The 19554-nt window shown below is 35.5% G+C and overlaps 1 protein-coding gene across 12 annotated transcripts in view; it reads right to left on the bottom strand.

Moving 5' to 3' along the window:
- LOC109075953 (ELKS/Rab6-interacting/CAST family member 1-like) overlaps window positions 1-19554 on the bottom strand; it is a 191814-nt gene that overhangs the window by 131804 nt on the left and 40456 nt on the right. For all 12 annotated transcript variants that reach the window (XM_042738654.1, XM_042738660.1, XM_042738706.1 and 9 more), the window contains exons 8-10: window positions 9154-9291; window positions 5987-6127; window positions 1322-1462 (exon numbers count right to left, since the gene is read on the bottom strand). In XM_042738654.1, coding sequence (XP_042594588.1) covers window positions 1322-1462; window positions 5987-6127; window positions 9154-9291 — 420 coding nt within the window. The remainder of the gene's footprint in view (window positions 1-1321; window positions 1463-5986; window positions 6128-9153; window positions 9292-19554) is intronic.

Raw genomic sequence — 19554 nt, 5'->3', positions numbered from 1 at the left:
TAGTTCATTTACTCTCTGAAAAGCACTGTATCATGAGCTATCATGAGATAATATAATATATATATATATTATATTAAAGAGGTTCATTGAGAGGTTCATTGTTTTATGTTATATTATATTATATTATATTATATTATATTATATTATATTATATTATATTATATTATATATATGTGTGTGTGTGTGTGTGTGTGTGTGTGTGTGTGTGTGTGTGTGACAAAAGAACTAAATATTGCAATGTCAGTTTTTTGGAATATCATGCAGCCCTAATTGGGAACATGTATAGCATTTTCCATGACATGAGACACAGAAGTGAGGCATAATAGCACCTGCATGCTAGAGTTTACATAGTGTAATGTGACCAAAATTTCAGAAAAGTTTTCATAGATGCACTGAAAAGTTTTCTTAAACTGCTAATTCCCTAAGCTAAAATAAAGCCCTCAATATGTAAATGTACTATAAATAATCTTATTTCATTTAGTACTTTAAAACATTGATAGAAAAACAGTTATCTCTACATGAAACTAGACTAATTCACACAACATGTGTAAGTGATGTGCTTATTAGAATAGCAAAATGCTAACATCAGACTAAAGTCCCGTTCAGGCAAAGTCTGTTCACCTGGTGGCCATCTATTTCAGGCATCCAAGACCATGTCCTATGTATTTGAATAAGGAAATACTGAAATTTCCAAATCTGATTTCCACACTCACAATTAAATAAGGTATTTCAAATTAGCAACAAAATGTGACATGAACGATCCCATAAATGTTGTTTCTTATGCTCTGATGGCGTTAAAAAGCATGTATCTTCTATTAAAAAGGCAGGATTTATTCTGCTATATGGTGCATTGCACTTTCTCCCATTCATAAGTATTTGAATGCACTGTCTTTGTATATTTATGCATTTTGCAGACACTTTTGTATATCTATAGTATTTGATCAGACTCTGTTGGAATGAACTTTAAGCGACTGTTGAGTATAATTTCTCACTTGCATTTGAGTGCCTGTTAACATAATTGTGCAGTTGAAGTGTTTCAAATGAGTCAAGTATAAGATTGTGCTTAATTTAGGATGCTGTCGTTGAAGGTAGGGGACTATGTTGACCGTAGTCATGCTCGGGTCTGGAGAAAAACTCAACAGGTAAAAGGTACTTGAGCGAACATTCAGTTCATTGTCATTGTATTAAGTGTTGCCAGCTTAGCGCTAACGGCGTGCCAGTCACCGTAATGGCTTGTTAGGCTTTCTCGGCTGCTTAGCTGATGAGACCCAGTGTATTTGCTAGCTGTGATGCTTCAATTCCCTCCAAGTGTCTGACTCACCTTCTTGAGTTGGCTATCAAGTTTGGTGCATTCCTCTTTCTTCTGCTCAAGAGCGATTTCGAGACTCTTCAGCTTGGAGTCCTTCTTCAGTCCAGAGGAGGCCAGGGACGAGGCATGCTCCTTCAGGTCCAATAGAGAGCCCTGAGGGTAAAGGAAAGGAAGGTAAAATCAGAGAGCACTTATTGAACAATCTACCTCTGAGTGCAGACGATCAGGTTCGGGCGGGGGGGAGAAAGGCTAATAAGAAGCAGGAGGAGACTTTGTTAATGTCATGCCACAGTCTCTGATTGCATTGAAACAACCTGAGCACAAACACATGTAAATATGCGGATTGGAACCACAGCCAGACAGTTTCGAGCCAATTTCAACATCAGGAAGCACGAAGAGCCAAGAAAAATTGCCATGTGACAGTTTTTTGTCCTTTTTTTCCCCGAGATGCACATTTGTATACAAACACACAATCGAAAGGAATTAATTTACTTAGATCACATTGGATAAAAAAACTGGACTTGGTTTGGGAACAAAAACATTTAAAGACACAGTTCACTCGAATTTAAAAACTCATTTATTCACCCTCATGTCGTTCCAAATCAGCATGATTGTCTTTCTTTGGTGTAACTGGATAATAAATTGAGATTAGAGCTTTCCAGTTTATAAAAGGATCCCAAAGCACCATAACTGTGGCTCATAGGTCTCCTACACTATTTTCTAAATCTTCTGAAATCATACATTGGTTTTATATGACAAACAGACCTAAATTTTCCATGTTATTCACTAAAGAATATTGACATTCCCCATGATGAGCTCATAAAGAGTTCATTAGAGCAAGTAAGCAAATCATTAAGTAAATCATCAAATCGAGTCAAATTTTTCAATGAATCTTTTGATCAAGTTTTAAATGATTTGTTCATAAATTAGATAATCCAGTTTGATTTCAGCTCACTGACACAGTGGCTTGAATTTTGGTTTATTTCTCACCCAAAGCAATCATATGGATTCAGAAGGCTTTGAATATAGCGCTATTAGTTATATGGACTGCTTTACGATACTATTATGGTGCTTTTGAATCCTTTTTGACGAGGGAAAGCTCCAGTCCTGGGTGAACTGTTCCTTTAATGTCACAAAGGCTTTTATGAGGAATAAAGTGATAAAATATGAAACAGGAGGATGATTTAGAGTTACAGTAGCTGTTACATCTCAATAGTAATATTACAAATATTGTGTGCTATTATGTACAGGCCTCTGCACATATGCAGTACATCAGCTCTCTGTTTTTTTAAGCAGAGTCTCAGGCACGCTGTTAAAACTGCAGCCCTCCATCCATGAGGCCTTTCCTGCCATTTCCGCTTTCAGTCGGAGAGCCCCACAATTTCACACTCGACTGGAGTCCGCGGACCAAAATATACACTTAATGTTCATACTGCTGCTCCGCGTTCTCTCGCGTTGGTAAAGAAAACAGGAGAGGGGAATGATGGGATGTGCTGGACTCCATACTTTATGATTAGAGCGCGGGAGGGGAGGCCGAAAGAGCTTGGAGTGAAGAGGTCACAGCACAGAAACAACACAATGCAGGAAAAACAAGGAGAGGGATATATAGGGACGCTGAGCAATGGGAGGTTTCCGCATGCAGCTCAGGACAGCAGCTGTGATCCAACGCAAATATCCAGGACACCGACGCTCTGCTTTTTTATGTGCAGCAAATGGACATGGGTGGATCTCATAAAATCTGTTAAGATGTCTGGGGCACAATTAAATCAAAAGAAATAAATATAAAATGATATTTTACTACAATAAAATAAATCCCACTTTCACTCCCTATACACACACACCCATAAACTACCATTCAAAATGTAACTGGTTTTACAATGTTTATGTTTTTGAAGTCTTTTATGCTCACATAAAGGCTGCATTTAATCAAAATTACAGTACAAATATTAATGATTTATTATTAATATATAACTGTTTATTCCTTTGATAGATGATACATAAATTTTATTAAAAATATTTGTAGCAAAAAAATATTTTGCTCAATTTAATGTGTCTGAATAAAAGTATTTATATTTACTCTAAGTATTTCTTAAAATAAACAAATATTAATAAACAAGTATTGCTTTGACACCATAGTTCTCTATAAATAAAGACAAAAACTTTATATTTAATCTTAAAAAAACTAGATACTGTATGTCACTGTATTACTGTAATACAGTAAAAAAATAACAATTAAAAATACTAATTTTTGAAGGGTACTGTGGTTAATTGTCATTAAGTTGTTTTGTATCGTGTCATTATTTTAATCATCCAATTTGGCTACATCTTATAATTTTAATATAATTATATAATTTCTTATTTTTCTTTTTGATTTTGGTGTCAACCATGATTTCATGAAATTCACTCACACGCTAAGGAATTTCTACTGACGTTTGGAAGCAAACGGAAATGGAAAGGGAAAGAGAAAGATACAGATGAGAGGAAGAAACTACTGTATGGGGGTGAGACAGGAAGTGGTTTAGTGGTGGGGATGTGCATCGCCCATGTTCTAGAGGCAGACAGCAGAGAGGAATGCAGAGATCACAGCAAACAAGAATAACCTGGATAATAAAACAGCCCCAGTGCTGTGGGAAAGACGCGGGACATATACAGTGCAAATGCAGTCATTTGGTCATCATTTACTACAGAGCCTTATGACTGTTGTTATTACATGGAATGTAGATGGAGAATTTATCCATTACAACTGGATCATTGAGTTGAATGTTCATATCATTCACACCAGTTTGAACTGGATCTTTGCACTGAAATGATCCAGTTCACAAAACTGGTCTGAATGAAAGCAAGATTATTTGTCAAGAAATGAAGTGAAATGAAATAAAAATAAAATGCAGGACACATTAAAATAAGAATATGAGCAAATGTGCTTTAAAATAATGTTGTCATGAACCACTTATGGTGCTTTTTTGTCCTTTTTAAAGCTTAAAATCTTCAGAAAGCTTCGGCAACCAAAACAGTTGTTTAAAATGTCTCCTTTCGTGAATCATGCAGGTTTGGATCTGCATGATGTGAGTTAACGATGACCAAACTTTAATTTATAGATCAACTATTCCTTTTATACTGATGTAAGGGCTATTGGAGCAATGCTAGACAAAATACAAGAAAATGCAAGAAGATAGAGAAAAAGGATAGAAGGCAAAAGGCAAAAAAGTGAACAACAGAGCAGAGTTGAAGACAGAAAGAGAAATGAGCAGTTGCACTCTGGGAGGGGCCGTTCCCTCACATTTAGAATCTGCCATTTATCTTCATGTCCTACACACACAGACACACACACGCAGGACTGACAGTGTTGCAGGTCCAGCATGTCTGTTCTCATCACTACAGCTCCTCTGGGGTTGTGCGGACAGTTACAAAATCAGTCTGTCTCTATCAAGCCTGAGCAACTCGTCCAATAGTGCAATCTAAGGAAGATGCTTCTAATGCTGCCTGGGATCCGTTTCAACCTCTTTAATCCACACTTGACACATTATAGAGGATTACTGCATTATAAATGCGAAACCGCCATCTGAACTAACATTATGAATGCAAAATTGCACAAGATGTCGGCTAGACGCCCACCTCTGAGCGATTTGTTGGTCAGTTGAATGTTTGTTTGCACAGTACAAAAACCTGTTACAAGACTTGCTTTCACAAATGCAAGATAGAATCATACAGAAACAATCCCGGCTAATCTTTTGCAAATATGTGCAAAAATTTCACAGAAAAATCCAACTGATTCATAAAATAATAGTTTAACGTTTAATTACAGTTCTCCTGATAGCAGAGATTTAGTTGAGGATCGTTAGGATTAGTTGTGGATTTTAGTCGAGCGTACAGGCCACAATTCATGACTGCAATATTTACACCGCAAACCCAAACTTCTGTTCACAAATATGCAAACAGATTACACAAATCTGAGCATATGTCTGCAAGATGACATTGCAGTTTAAAGGAATAGTTGACCCAAAAAAGAAAATTTGCACCCTCAGAACATCCAAGATACAGATGATTTTGTTTCTTCATTTGAACAGATTTGGAGAAATTTCACATTACATCACTTTCTCACCAATGGATCCTCTTCAGTGAATGGGTGCTGTCAGAATGACGATAAACTGTGCTTGATCTGTACTTCTCTCCTGATTCAGATGAGACAATTATTTCACTGGAGAAAGCCTTATTATGGATAAAGTATTTCAGCCAGAAGCAACAGTCCGAATGTCTTTCGCTTCACAGTCGTGTGGATTATTGTGATGCTTTTATCAGCTGTTTGACTCTCATTCTGATGGCACCCATTCACTGCAAAGGATCCACTGGTGAGCAAGTGATGTAATGCTACATTTCTCCAAATCTGTTCTGATGAAGAAACAAACTCATCAACATCTTGGATGACCTGAGAGTAAGTAAGTTTTCAGCAAATTTTTGTTTTAAGTGAACTATTATTTGCTCATCAACAATAAATTATGTTGTAGACAAGATTTTGGTCTCTAGATATGGTTAGATTCACTCCTACAATAAAATTCTGTCATTTTTTTTAATGTCACTACAAAGTGAAAATCTTTCCAAAAACACTGTAAATTGTGAAAAAACATCAATTTCGTACAATACTGGCATTAGTTTGCTCATGCAAAAACAAGTTCTCACCTCACGATCGGACAGCTCTCCCTGCAGTAAGCTGACTTTCTCTTTCAGCTCTTTGAGCTCTTTCTTGCTGCTGTCCAGTTCTTCGCTCTTCTCTCGCTCGTCTCTATCCCTCTGTTCCTTCAGACGCTCGATAATACGCTCCTACAAACATCACAAACCAAAAAAGACTTCTTAAGCGTGTGATTTAGAATCAAAGAGAAAAAGAACAATTACCCACCCTCAAGCTGTTACAAACCCATTTGACTTTCTTTTGTGGAACACAAAACTAGTTTTCTATAAAGTACAATATACAATAGTATGCAAGATCATCAATGAATAGTTCATTGATGCTCCTTTCACCTTTTGTGTTCCATGGGAAAAACATAAGGGTGAGTAAATAATGACAAACCTTTAAAATGTACCAAAACCTAACACAAACTGCCTATTCACAGCAAAGTTAATAATAATATTATTGATATAAGAAGTAAATATGATTATTATTATTATTATTATTTATTCTCATTGTTTTTCAAGTACTGTTGTTTAAGTATAACTTAAAATTAAAAGTATTAAGTTATTTTAAATAAAGAAATATAAATCTAACGCAATAAGATATTATTATTATTATCATTATTATTATTAAATATAATTAAATATAATATTTAATACTATTAAATAAATAAATAAATAAATAAATACAAAGATTAAAAAAATGAAAGATTAAATAAAAAAGTAGCACAAGCAAAGAGGAAATGAAAATTGTGGTTATTCGCATTCCGATTTATGTAAGGGTTGTAAAATTTACCAAAAAACAACAGCAGGCCAAAACCTGTCAAAGTTTAGAAAGTGCAGGCACACCAATTCCTTAATTCCCATCTTAAGTGTAACTCTGCACGGCTAGTGGAACATATCTGAATGAACACATTTGGCCTACGATCTATTAATCTCACACGTGTCAACTTTGGCCAGGTGTTGGAAGATTTGGCCGCATCTGCTTTCAGAAAATGGAAGTAACTTTAGTAGAAATGAGTCAGATCTGATGTGAATGGCTACTATGCTGCATTGTACTCGCACTTTAATAAGGTCGCAAAAAAAACACCTTTAATAATTCAAAGAGGGAAAAGAGACACACAGAGCAATAACGTGAGACAATAAGAGGTCTGAGGAAAGAGTGTTTTGGCGCAGCCTCACATTCGCAGTCGATGGCCTGTGAAAGAGGACGGCTGGAATCATGGAGAGCACCAGCCTCCAGCACTTTCACACCCACGCCAGCCAAAACTCACACACCGAGCGGCCGAACCGGACAATAATAACACTGCTCTTTTTCAGGCCCGCACTGCGTTTCTCACCACAAGGGCTGTATTTCACTCTCCCGAGCCGACGTTCCTGGCCGATCCTCGCTGAGCTGTGACATTAAGCATGACCGCTCATTGCCGTGCCAGCTAACTCTCACACCAAGTTCACAATTTGCATCGAACGGCATCTGAGGTGTGTGAAATGGAAAACTGCATGTGTTAAAGTAGGGTAGGACAGATACGCTCTGCAAATGTCTGTGTGAGGGAACATCCTGCAAAAGTGCATACGTGTCTGCCTGTGTTCGCGTATGTGTGTCCACTAAAAGAGCCAGAGCACTCTTCTTTCAATATGCAAATGGCTGACAAAGTTAATTTCCGCCCCTCGGATGGAAGGAACAGGAGGCCCAAACCTCGGCGCGTGAGGGTATGTGAGCGAGATGAAGTGGGGAAACGCAGAACAGCAGATCGCTGCCAAACTGCGGGTGTGTAAGACAATGCTAATAACCGCCGGGGTTAATTCATTCATATTCATGAGCTGGAGTTCAGGGGGCAGGTGGGGGGGAAGGATATGTTGATTCGGAGAACTGCGTCATTCTGGAAGCCCGTGACCTGAAATGTTCAGTGAACTCCGTGTACGCGTTGGCGAAGACAATAACACATGTGATGTGAGTCGATGAGAAGTGACGGGGATTGACCTGTGGATCCGTACACTTGCTGGGAGGTCAGTCATGGTGTGAGAATGACTGAGTCCTTACATAAGAGTGTGTGACAGAGCAATCTTCACCGCTGTCACACACACACTCACAGCTTCTGCTGCTCTGCAACTGCAGTTCACATTACCTGTGAAATCATCTCTCTGAAGGATGACTTTATGTATTATTAATCAAATTTATAAATAATAACAAATAAATAATTTACATAATTACTACTACTACTACAACAACTACTAAAAATAATTACAAACAACAACAAAATTGTTGTTAAAATTAATGCAATATTAATATAATATTTACTAAAAGTGTTAAATTACACATTAATATTACATATAAAAGAATTCTAATTGTGGTTAGAAAATGCTACTACTAGTACTGCCAGTAATAAACAACATTTATATAATATTTACTATTAGTATTAGATCATGCATTATTATTTAATATGAATATTAATTGCTGTTATTAAAAATAATAATAATAATAATAATAATAATATAGTAACAAACAACAACAAATTAGTGTATTATTAATAAAATGTTAAATAAGAATAACTCACTTACATAATTGGTATTACTACAACTGCTAATAATAATAATAATAATAATAATGACAACAAACATTATAATATTTACTCATTTCATTTAATAATAAGTATTAATTTACACATTTATTGTAGTTAGAAAATGTTATGACTATTACTACTAGTAGTAGTATTAATAATAATAGTAATATTAATAATAATAATAATAATAAACAAATTAGTTATATTTATAGCATATTTACTAATAATATTAGGTTGTACATTCATTATTATTATTATTATTATTATTATTATTATTATTATTATTATTATTATTCACTGCTCTAGATTCAAATGTCAGCCCATCCACCTGCTCTGATGCTATAGAATGGATGACAAAAAAAAAAAAAAAAAAAACCTTCCAGTAACAGTACTTTCAGAAAATACCTAAATTAAAGAAGAATATAAAAGTAATAATTAAGAGCAATAACATCTGTAACATCAGTCCTATTTCCTTGTGTATGACTGACTTGCAGCTGCTCTGAACACTCCGTGGGTGAGAGTAATACCAATGAAAATGTTGACAACCCTAAAACGGACAACTAGTTTTCAGAGGCTGTAAATGAGTCTGTGTGCATGTGAGTGTTCGTGGGTGTCCACCTTCTCAGCCAGGGCCTCCTCCAGCGTGGTGAGGGCCGTGTCCGTGTTTGAAGTGTCTGCCTGCAGGGATCTGACACGCTCCTTCAGGCTGGTCATCTGCTTCTCCTTATCCTTCAGCTGCTCCTGCAGGTTCTCAATCTGCACAGAGAGAGAGAGAGAGAGAAAGAGAGAGACGGATGAAGACATATCTATTAAAGCACAATAAACAACATTTACTCACACTTAAGCTCAGAGTAGACTAAGTGAAGCCATTTTTCATTTTATTTTCAGCACATGCACTTACAGCACTCCGTATGCAACAACATTAGGAACGGGGGGAGGGTCGGATCGGTTAAAAACAATCTATTTTTTCACTGTTCAGCTTAAAATAAATAATGACCTCATTAGAAGCATATTCAGAACTAATTCTCATCATAAACTTTCCTTATCTGCGTGCGCGGCTGGCGTGGAGCTGATGAATGGCACGGGAGAGATGGGCATTTCCACGTTTCGCTCCATTCATCATGTCCCGACAGCTCAATGAAAAGACTGACTTTTCCTGTTCACTGTCTCACATTCAATTAAACACTGACGGATTTGATAAATAGTTGCCATTTTTGTTTCTTATAGCTGCTTTGAAACAACCTGCCATTGATAGAGCCGCTCTCTGTGCAAACACATTTTATCAGCAGGCCTACCTCGAATGTTTAGAGTAAAAAGTTCTTGGTCTGAACAAGATTTAGAGAAATTATATGGTCTTTGATATGAACGGAATTGTTTTAATTGAACAATTATATTCGGAAATGTTGGCAACATAAGTTTTGTTGCTATGGCTGAAACAAACACACTATTACAAAAACATCAGTAATTTATTTACATTTAAATATTAAAAATATATATAAATATATATTATTCTACATAATTTATATATAATATTTACTATATTTTTGTTTATTATTTTATTTAATTTTCAAGTTTCAAGATATTTGAAAAATAATTGAAAATAATTAAAATTACTATAAAGTTATTATAAACTTTTATAAACCACATTCCGCATATTACATTTGTATATTATATTATATTACATTACATTATGTTGTACTATATTATTAATTAATTTTCAAGACATTTGAAAATAATGAAAATTACTCACTTATTTTTTAGGGCTGTCAAATGATTAATCACGATTAATCACATCCAAAATAAAAGTTTTGTTTACATAATATATGTATGTGTACAGGGTATATTTATTATGTATATATAAATACACACACATAAATTATATATTTAGAAAATATTTACATGTATATACATTTATATATTTATATTCTTATATTTTATATTATATATAAATATATTTAATATATAAACATAACATATTCTTCTTAAATATATACATGCATGTGTGTGTATTTATATATACATAATAAATATACACAGTATACACACATATATTATGTAAACAAAACTTTTATTTTGGATGTGATTAATCGTGATTAATCATTTGACAGCCCTATTATTTTTTAATTGTTAAAACTAAAATAAACCAAACAAAATTAGCAGACCAAAAATCTTTCCTTTCTTCCCTTTAATAAATATAAATATATAGTTTTACATAATTTATATATATTATTTACTATATTTTTTGTTATTTTATATTTTATTATTCATGTTTCAAGACATTTAATAAAACAATGAAAATAACCTCTGTAACTAAAGTAAAAATAAAACATTATAAACCACTCACAGCATATTATATACATATTTTAAGTTGTTATTACTATTAATTATTAATGCTTCAAGACATTTGAAAATCACTAAAATACTGAAATTCACTCATTTTAGTTATCAAAAATTACTATAACTACATTAAAAATCTAACGAAATTAGCAGACCAAAAATCTTTCCTTCTTCCATTTAAAAAATAAATATATATATTATTCTACATCATTTATATAATATAGCGGTAACACTTTAGAATAAGGTTCCATTAGTTAATGTTAGTTAACTACTTTAGTTAACATGAACTAAGCAAGAACAATCTTTCTACAGCATTTATTAATGCATTACTAATGCATTATTCAAATCAAAAGTTGTGCTTGTTAACATTAGTTAATGCACTGTGAATTAGCATGAACTTACAATGAATAACTTTATTTTCATTAACTAACATTAACAAAGATGAATAAATACAGTATTAAATGATACATTAATAAATAATACATTAACTAACATTAACTAATGGAACTTTATTCTAAAGTGTTACCAATATAGCTATATATTTTTCTTTTTTTATTCATTATTATTCATGTTTCAAGACATTTGAAAATAACTGGAAATGTAATGAAAATCAAATTTTTTTAGTTATTAAAAAGAACTGTACCCACATTTATTATAAACTAAACAAAATGAACAGACTAAAAATCTTTCCTTCAGGCCACATCTCCCACATCTTTTCTCCCTTTGTAGTTTGTTCTTTAAGTGCCTTAACGATTTTAGAAGCTTTTTCTTTTTTTTTTTTTTTTTTATTCAGTGTCCGGAAAAGAGCAAGAGAAAACTGTGACAGCGGCGTGATCTGGTTTCCGAACTCGACCGCTGAGAGAGATAAAGCTGTGTCGACTTATGAATTTAATTAAAAGTGTGAATGTTTTGGCAAAAGCGATTACAAGGATAACAAATGTAGGCAGAGGGAGAAGTGAGAAGAAACCCTAGAATGAATTTGCCCTGGTTCAAAAAAACGACAGTTGTTGCTCAAATAATAAAAAGTACGGCAGGGTTTGTTGTTTTAAATAATTTCACACATGTTTGAACAGATGTCGGGGTTAGTCTCAGCTAGTTTTTAAGTGAAATGCTGAGTGAAGAAAAATAAGTTGTGCTGAATGGTCCTATGGAATTGTGGGAGACTTTTTGTGGAATAACTACACACCAAAAACAAAAACAAAAACATAACAGTGCATGTCCAATATGCTCGCTTAAACATTTCCAGCCCTTCATTAATCAAACACACAGCTGATAGCTCCACCTGTCAGACGATACACACACACACACACACACACTTCACCTCCTTCCCTTTGATATCATCTGTGGTCGCCCATGAAACTTGGTTGTGTAGCACAACCTGATTACGCTCCTTTGCCCCATTACCCAGCATCCCCCAGAGTTTCGGGTTACCCCGTGCAGCTTTGGCCGGCGCACACAATACGCTCATGAATATTTCATTGCTCTCGTATTATGCATGTGCAGAGTCATATGATAACAGCAATTATATTTCGGAAAACAATCAGTGCATTGAGGGGAAAACTGCGATCCTGTATAGAGCTAATGGAGGAAAAATGCATTCATCTTCCTCATAAAGGGAAGATGGACATTCAGATCTAAATTGCAGGGATCCATGTCAAGCCAAATGATGATTACGTTCAAATAGGAGCCTATTAAACAAAAAAAATAAAAAAATAAAAATCTACGTTGGGAGAAGCTTTAAACCGGAATTCAATGACCTGGTATTTAAAATTGACTAAAGAACAGTGTGTAGATGGACTCACACACTCCCACAAGCTCTTCTGCACTGATTCTGGTTTCATCCGAGAGTGTGTGAGTGAATAAAAGACAGGACGAGACTAAAAGAGCAGCCTCTCGTCAGAGATCCAAACACTTGGAGACTTAAAGGGATTTGTGTGTGTGTGTGTGTGTGTGTGTGTGTGTGTGTGTGTGTGTGTGAGTGAGTGTGTGTGTGAGAGAGAGAGAGAGAGAGAGAGAGAGAGAGAGAAAGGGGGGGGTTTGTCTGAATTATAAAAGAGTGGTTTGTTTCACTTAGTGATCTGCTGCATGTCAGTGTTGCGTGAGCTCTGGAAACAGACAGAGAGGCATGCGGCACACAACAAGACAACACGCACAGGCACACACACAAAAAGATTTGAGCATTTACAGCGGGTTGCATCAGAATTGTATTCAATGTGCAAGCCGAACAAAACATGTCAAACCCACAGAGTGGAGCGATGGGAGGGGAGATCATTCCTGCAGATTTTCGGCAGATGGGTATTAAGAAGCTTATACTGTATGTATAAGAGAAACTGTTTGCTAGATGTTTCCAGCACTTTTTATTAGAAGGTTCTCTGGAATTCTTCAACGTGTTATTTTAGTATAACTGAGAAAGTATTATAATTCTTACAAATATTTTGAATAAAATATAATTAAAAAAAATTATTTTGGTTGAAATTTTAGTAATTTTGTTGTGTCGTTTTTAGCACACACATGCTGCTCAGTAATGCAAATGAGTGTGAGGTGTTTTGCACCTGAGTGGGTGAGACTTGACAGGTAAGTGGCACGGCATGTCTTTGTGTCCCGCACAGAAAGAGATTTTCCTTCATTTTTCAAAATTGTCAAAATTCATATTCCTGCTTTGATCGCCTTGATCGCCACTAAACCAGTCGATTAGTTCTGGCAGTAGTCGACGTGCCAGGGCTGTGTCCACTAGTAATGGATCACAAGACTTGAGTTGCACTCGTTTGATATACAGTAAAGTGACAGCAAAAGGAAAATTCCACTGTGTAACTGTGAGTCATTAGTTTTATATAATAAATTGCAACGGACACATTTATTTGGATTTACTCAAACATTCAAGGTGGTCGGAGTTTTACTGGTAGGTTAAAGCTCTTTAAAGGGCATGAATTTACAGCATCTCTAAATGCACCCCCTTTAAAGCACCATGACTACAAACAGTAAAGCTAAAACCTAAAATGAAAAATAAATATTATTTACAATAATTGTTTATTGCAGTTACTGTAACCTAATTTAAAATTATTTCCTAGATTTTTCTGATACAAATTAATACCTTTATTGAGCAATGGCTCAAAAAGATTCCTATTTTGAATAAATGCTGTTCTTTTGAAATGTATATTCATCAAAGAATCATGAAAAAAAATTACAATGTTTTCCACAAAAATATAAAATATTCATAATAATAACTGGAGTAATGATGCTGAGTAAATACAGCTTTGCATCACAGGAATAAATTATATTTTAACATGTATTAGAAAAAGAAATTTGTTTTTTCAAACAGTAATATTATTTCACAATATTACTCTTTTACTCTGTTTTTGTGTACATTTAAAAACATACATAAAGGGGCTAGTTACTGCAATTAAAAAACTTTATTAGCAGTAAAAATATTAGATTTTTTTTAACATTTGCACTTAATTTTTTGTCTGTCACTGCTTTACTTTGCACTACTTTGAAATAGAAAAGTGAATATAAGGGAGAGGGAGAGATTTTTTAACATTTGCAGAGAGAGAAAGAGAGAGAGTAAGAGATGGGGAGGAGGAAGTGTCGATTAATTAGAAACTCCTGTAGAACTTCTTTCCCCCAATTAAGTCAAAAGCAGAGAGGATCTCTCTCCTTCTCTCTATCAGACTGTTAGGGGCTTAAGACTCTCGGCCTTTTGATGTGGGGTTTATCATTATTTTAACACAAGGCACTTATTAGCATGCATCCTCTTAAAGCTCTGCTCTCTCTGTCTGTGTCTTTCTCCCTCTCGCTCTCTCTCTCTCTCTCAACTGAAGGACGGTAACAAACAATGTTATACTCTCTTCCTCAGCAAGAAGATCACAACTCAGGTCTGACACGCTCTGTTTAAGAGGCTTTCCTTGTGGTGCTAAGCCTGTTAGCCTTCTTCAGCGCCTTAGCCGTCGAAAAGAAGAGGGAAAAAAAGCACACACTCGTTCTGCGTTCTGAACCAGTCTTAAAAAGTGTAGCAAATTGGAAGCTCTTCATCCATGGGGGCGGTTGTGGGGTCAGTGAATGTTCAGGGTTTAGCCTAAACCCTCTGTGAATGCGCATGGGGACATCCTTCGATGAAATACTGGAATACGATATGAAACGTTACATGTGCGGTGAGTCATTGTTAATGAAGTAAAACCCTCAATTCTACTGGCGCGAAAACTAAAAATCTCCCACTAAACTTGGTTTCAGCCAAACGTAAACCACTGTATGGATTTTAAATCACTGATTTTAAAATAAAACAACAATGATGACCCTTTTGGTTTGTTGTACATTACCTTTCAAAAGTTTAGGGTTAGTTAGATGTCTCTGGAAAAGTCTCTTATGCTCACCAAGGCTGCTTTCTTGAACAAAAAAATAAATAAAAAACATTAAATGTTTTAAAATTTAAAATATACAATTTACAATAACTGTTTTGTATTTTGATATATTTTAATAGATTTAATTAAAATATTTGATAATTATAAAATATCATAATATATTTAATATATTTTTATTTTAATATATTTAGAATTTTCAGCAGACATTACTTTAGTCTTTAGTGTCAAATGACCTTTCAGAAATCATTCTAATTTATCTTATTATTTAATTTTCTTATCATCATCAATGTTGAAAACAGTTTGCTTAATATTTTTGTGGAAACCGCAATACATTTTTTTAGGATTTCTTTAATGGTCACTTTAGATCAATTTAATGTGTCCTTTCTGAATAAAAGTATTAAATTCTTTCAAAACATAAATTCATACTGACCCCAAACTTTTGAACGGCAGTGTAGTCCAACGCACATTGTACTTTGACGACAGTTTTATGTTGTCAAAATGTCAAGTTTGTTCAGAAGTTAGCAGGCTGTTACTTCTAAGAAAAATATATAGTTGCTGGATTTGCTGAAAGTTCATGAAGTTCATGAAATTGTGTCTCAATAAAAGAGTTTTGCAAGAACCTCAATGTCCAAGATTATGTTTCTAAAGTTTGCGGACAAATTACTTGAGCAGCGATGATTATTGTTTGTTTTTTATTTCTTGTTGGTGGGGAGATATTATGGCAAAGTCAACAAACAGGTTTAATTTCTTTGGTGTCATCTGAAGAACAGAATTCATGTGCTATAATTTAAACATTTAGTTTCAAAATAAGATGCAGATAGCCTATTTTTTTATTAACTGCAACCCTTATTGGAAATAGTAATGCTAAAAATGTCCAGACATGAAAACTTTGTGGAAAAAAAGCCAACCCTAGCACCGCCCATGTTCATCCATAAGACAAAGTGTCTCTGACAACCTTCTCATGCCAAAGAGAGCTGCTCTTCATCAAGACGTTCGACGCGAGTTTACATACTTGAGCGAGTTCTGCTGAACTGTGTCTTGTATTCCTCCCTCCTCGCATTAACAAATGTTATTTTCTGCAGCCTGTCCTGCAGTGAACTTGTGAAAGAATTCCTATCCAAACCGCTGTTTTCAATATTTAGCTCCGCTGCTTCCACTGCGGATCTGTCTGCCACCTTATCTGACAGTTGCAAATTAAATTATCGTTATTTTCCAGGCTGTTAAAGGGTAAGTGTTCAGTTAAACACAAAACACTGAATATAAACAAAGAAAGAAAAGAGCGGGCCGAATCTCTCGGCTGCCGCTGGAAGAGGTGTTTTGCTCCGTTCGGCACGCACTCGCTCACATCCACGCAGGCAAACAGTGCCACTGAGAAGGCAGAGAGCTTCACACTTGAACTGGAGCCGCTGGGAAAACAATTACAAAGCCAAACAGCTCCGAGCGGGAGAAAAAAATGATGTTCAGACATTAAAGGAGAGTGCGAGAAAAAAAGAAACGAGCCCAAACTAGGCCTCCTCTGAGAACGAATGCATACTTCACAGGATACTGTGTATCTATTCATTTACTCACTTATATACACAGACACGCACAGTCTAGGAAAGCTCATTTTCGTACTTGCAAATGTAACAGTGCTACATGTTGTTTGAAAAAAAAAAAAAAAAACTAAACAGTGTAGCTTATTAAGAGGCCATATTCTACACGTCTAAAGCATTTTATTTTTCTAAAGCCTACTTGTAATGTTTTTAACATCAAATACAGTTTTTTTTTACATTATAATTTCCACTCTCACTGACTCTCGGAATTAAACAGGCAGTCTTTGCTACTTTGGCTGCATCCGAAGTTGCATACTTCACAACTATATAGTAGGTGAGAAACATTTGATGCAGTATTTATCTTGAAGAATTCTATATGCAAATGAGCTCTGGTATGATTGGCTAACCTCTTAAGCTTTGCAAAATATAAATAAAAAATCATTCATCAGGGCGGGTCGAGTTTCTTGTTAATGAATTTTCATTCTTATGTAAATGTTGGAAGTCTTCTGTTAATGAGCTGATGGTAGTAATGCCAAAATCATTATTATTTCTGAATCACCTAGTTTCTAGCTACATTTCCATAAACAGTCTGGGCGAACTGAGGGAGGAAGTTTAGTCTAGTCAAGTATTTGGTTACCAAAATTCTTCAAAATATATTTGTGTTCAACAGAAAAAAGAAATTCTTACAGGTTTGAAACAGCATGAGGGTGAGTAAATGATGACAGAATTTCCATTTTTTGGCTGAACTATCCCTTTAACTCCTCCATGTCCATGATATATCCATTGTAAGTAGTGCAATTTTCTAAAAATGCAAAATGACACATGCGCTAATGTTTCCTCACTGGAAATAATCCTGCTTGCTCTGTACGGTTTCTCGTTTTCTCGTGTTTGACCTGTTTTGTTGAATGGTGTTCTGTTGAGCAGCCCCATGCATACCTTCATAGAACTGTCTCAATGTGTTATGGCCATTAGGAACAACTCTGGGGCAATGTAGACCGGCTCAAGCACTATAATGGAAACTAAATGTTTCTCTTTCTGTGGCTTGGGAGAGCACTTGGCTTTAAAAAAAAAAGTTCATCGTGCTCCTGATGACTCTGAGAGGCTTTCAGACTCAAACTGTGAAGAGAAGCAAAGCGGCTGAGACAAACAGAGAAAGAAAATAGCCAAAAAAACAAAAACAAAAACAGTAAAAAAAAAAGCTAAGATATTGATAAAAACGTGTCAGGTCTTTATATTTGAGACACTCTTAAATAAAATCATTTTTTTCCAAAACAGCAAGTACGTAAGCAATTTACAACCTTAAAAGGTCTTCCAGGGTAATGATTATCAGTCAACAGCCACTTTTTGTAAACTATGAGTGAATTTCAAAGAGATACAGCTTTTAGCCTTTCAAGTAAACATACTTCTACTTTATAGCTAATGATCCATGTGCTTTTTTTGGGGAAACTTAGTCGTAAAATAATATATGACACAAGTTACAGCGATCTTAGGAGCATTATTCGCAACATTATCCCTGGAATGTCCATTAGACTGATGCACAACTTCCTGTTTTCCCAATAAAGGTGAGCTCACAGTGGGTTCTGTGCACTCAGACTATCACTAAGTCAAGATTAATGAGGCTGCGGATGGGGGGCTTGTTTCCACAGCCTGTGATCTCAGCGCAGAAGAACTGAAACTGATAGTCGGATGTGACCGCTGAAGCATTGCCTCATGGGACAACCAGCCATGGCCAGTCACTATGGAAACATCCTCTGACAAACTCAAAGAGTACGGTACAACCAGCTTGAAACATGTCAACGATAGTTTTGACTTGGCAACATTTGTGTGCCGATTTCTGTCAAAGTCTGTATATTGTGGAATGAAGTTCAAAGCTGCACCCTAAATATTGACGATGAAAAGCGATGTCGACGGGAACGGCAAAAGCTACGACTTCTTGTATATCCAACGTGGGTTTGAGGCAGAAGCAAACAGCTGTTTCATGGATATGAAAGATGCAGAACAGACGTATAAACCCTGGCGTCTGCTGTTAGCCTGAGGTTAACGGCCTGTGTGTGTCATTTCTGAGAACAGGAGACTCCGTCGCCATCACAAACACAACTTTTCCCTACTTTTAGAAATCATAAATTTACACAAAGGGATATTTGGTGAGGCTGGTTTCGTGCATTTCTCCAGAGCTCATCAAACGTTTCTAAGTGCCCTGTTATTCTAGTGCTACTTGATCTCATGGCGCCTTTGATACAGTGGACCATGAAGTCCTTCTGTCTCGCCTTAATCACTTTGTTGGCATTCGGGGGGTACCGCACTTCAGTGGTTCTCGTCTTATTGACCAATAGAACCTTTTCTGTCGTGGATTGGGGGCTCGTCCTCTCCACCACTTCTCTCTCTTGCGGGGTGCCACAAGGCTCTATTCTCTGGCCTATTTTATTTTCACTTTACATGCTGCCTCTGGGGTCCATTATAGCCAGGGATAATATAGCTTTTCACTGCTATGCTGATGATTTGTAAATTTATTTGCCAAAAAAAAATGCTGACACAGGGGGGGTCGCTAATTGATTGCAATTATGACATTAAACTATGGTTTAGAACACAGTTTCCTTCACCTAAATGAATAAAGGACTGAATATATTTTATTTGGGAGAGTCTGTAACTTCTGACTTTGATGCGCTGACTTTAGTGCTTAGACAAACTGTCAGAAAATCTTGGTGTGACCTTTTGATAGTAGCCTCAAATTTTGACAAATTGACAGCCTGTTTAAAGCTGATTTATTTCAGCTACGTCATTTGGCCAAGGTCAAA

The sequence above is a fragment of the Cyprinus carpio genome, chromosome A4, assembly GCF_018340385.1.
Source record: "Cyprinus carpio isolate SPL01 chromosome A4, ASM1834038v1, whole genome shotgun sequence".
Lineage (NCBI taxonomy): Eukaryota > Metazoa > Chordata > Actinopteri > Cypriniformes > Cyprinidae > Cyprinus > Cyprinus carpio.
Note: the sequence above shows the minus strand (reverse complement) of the source record. Positions and strands in the feature narration are given on the sequence as shown.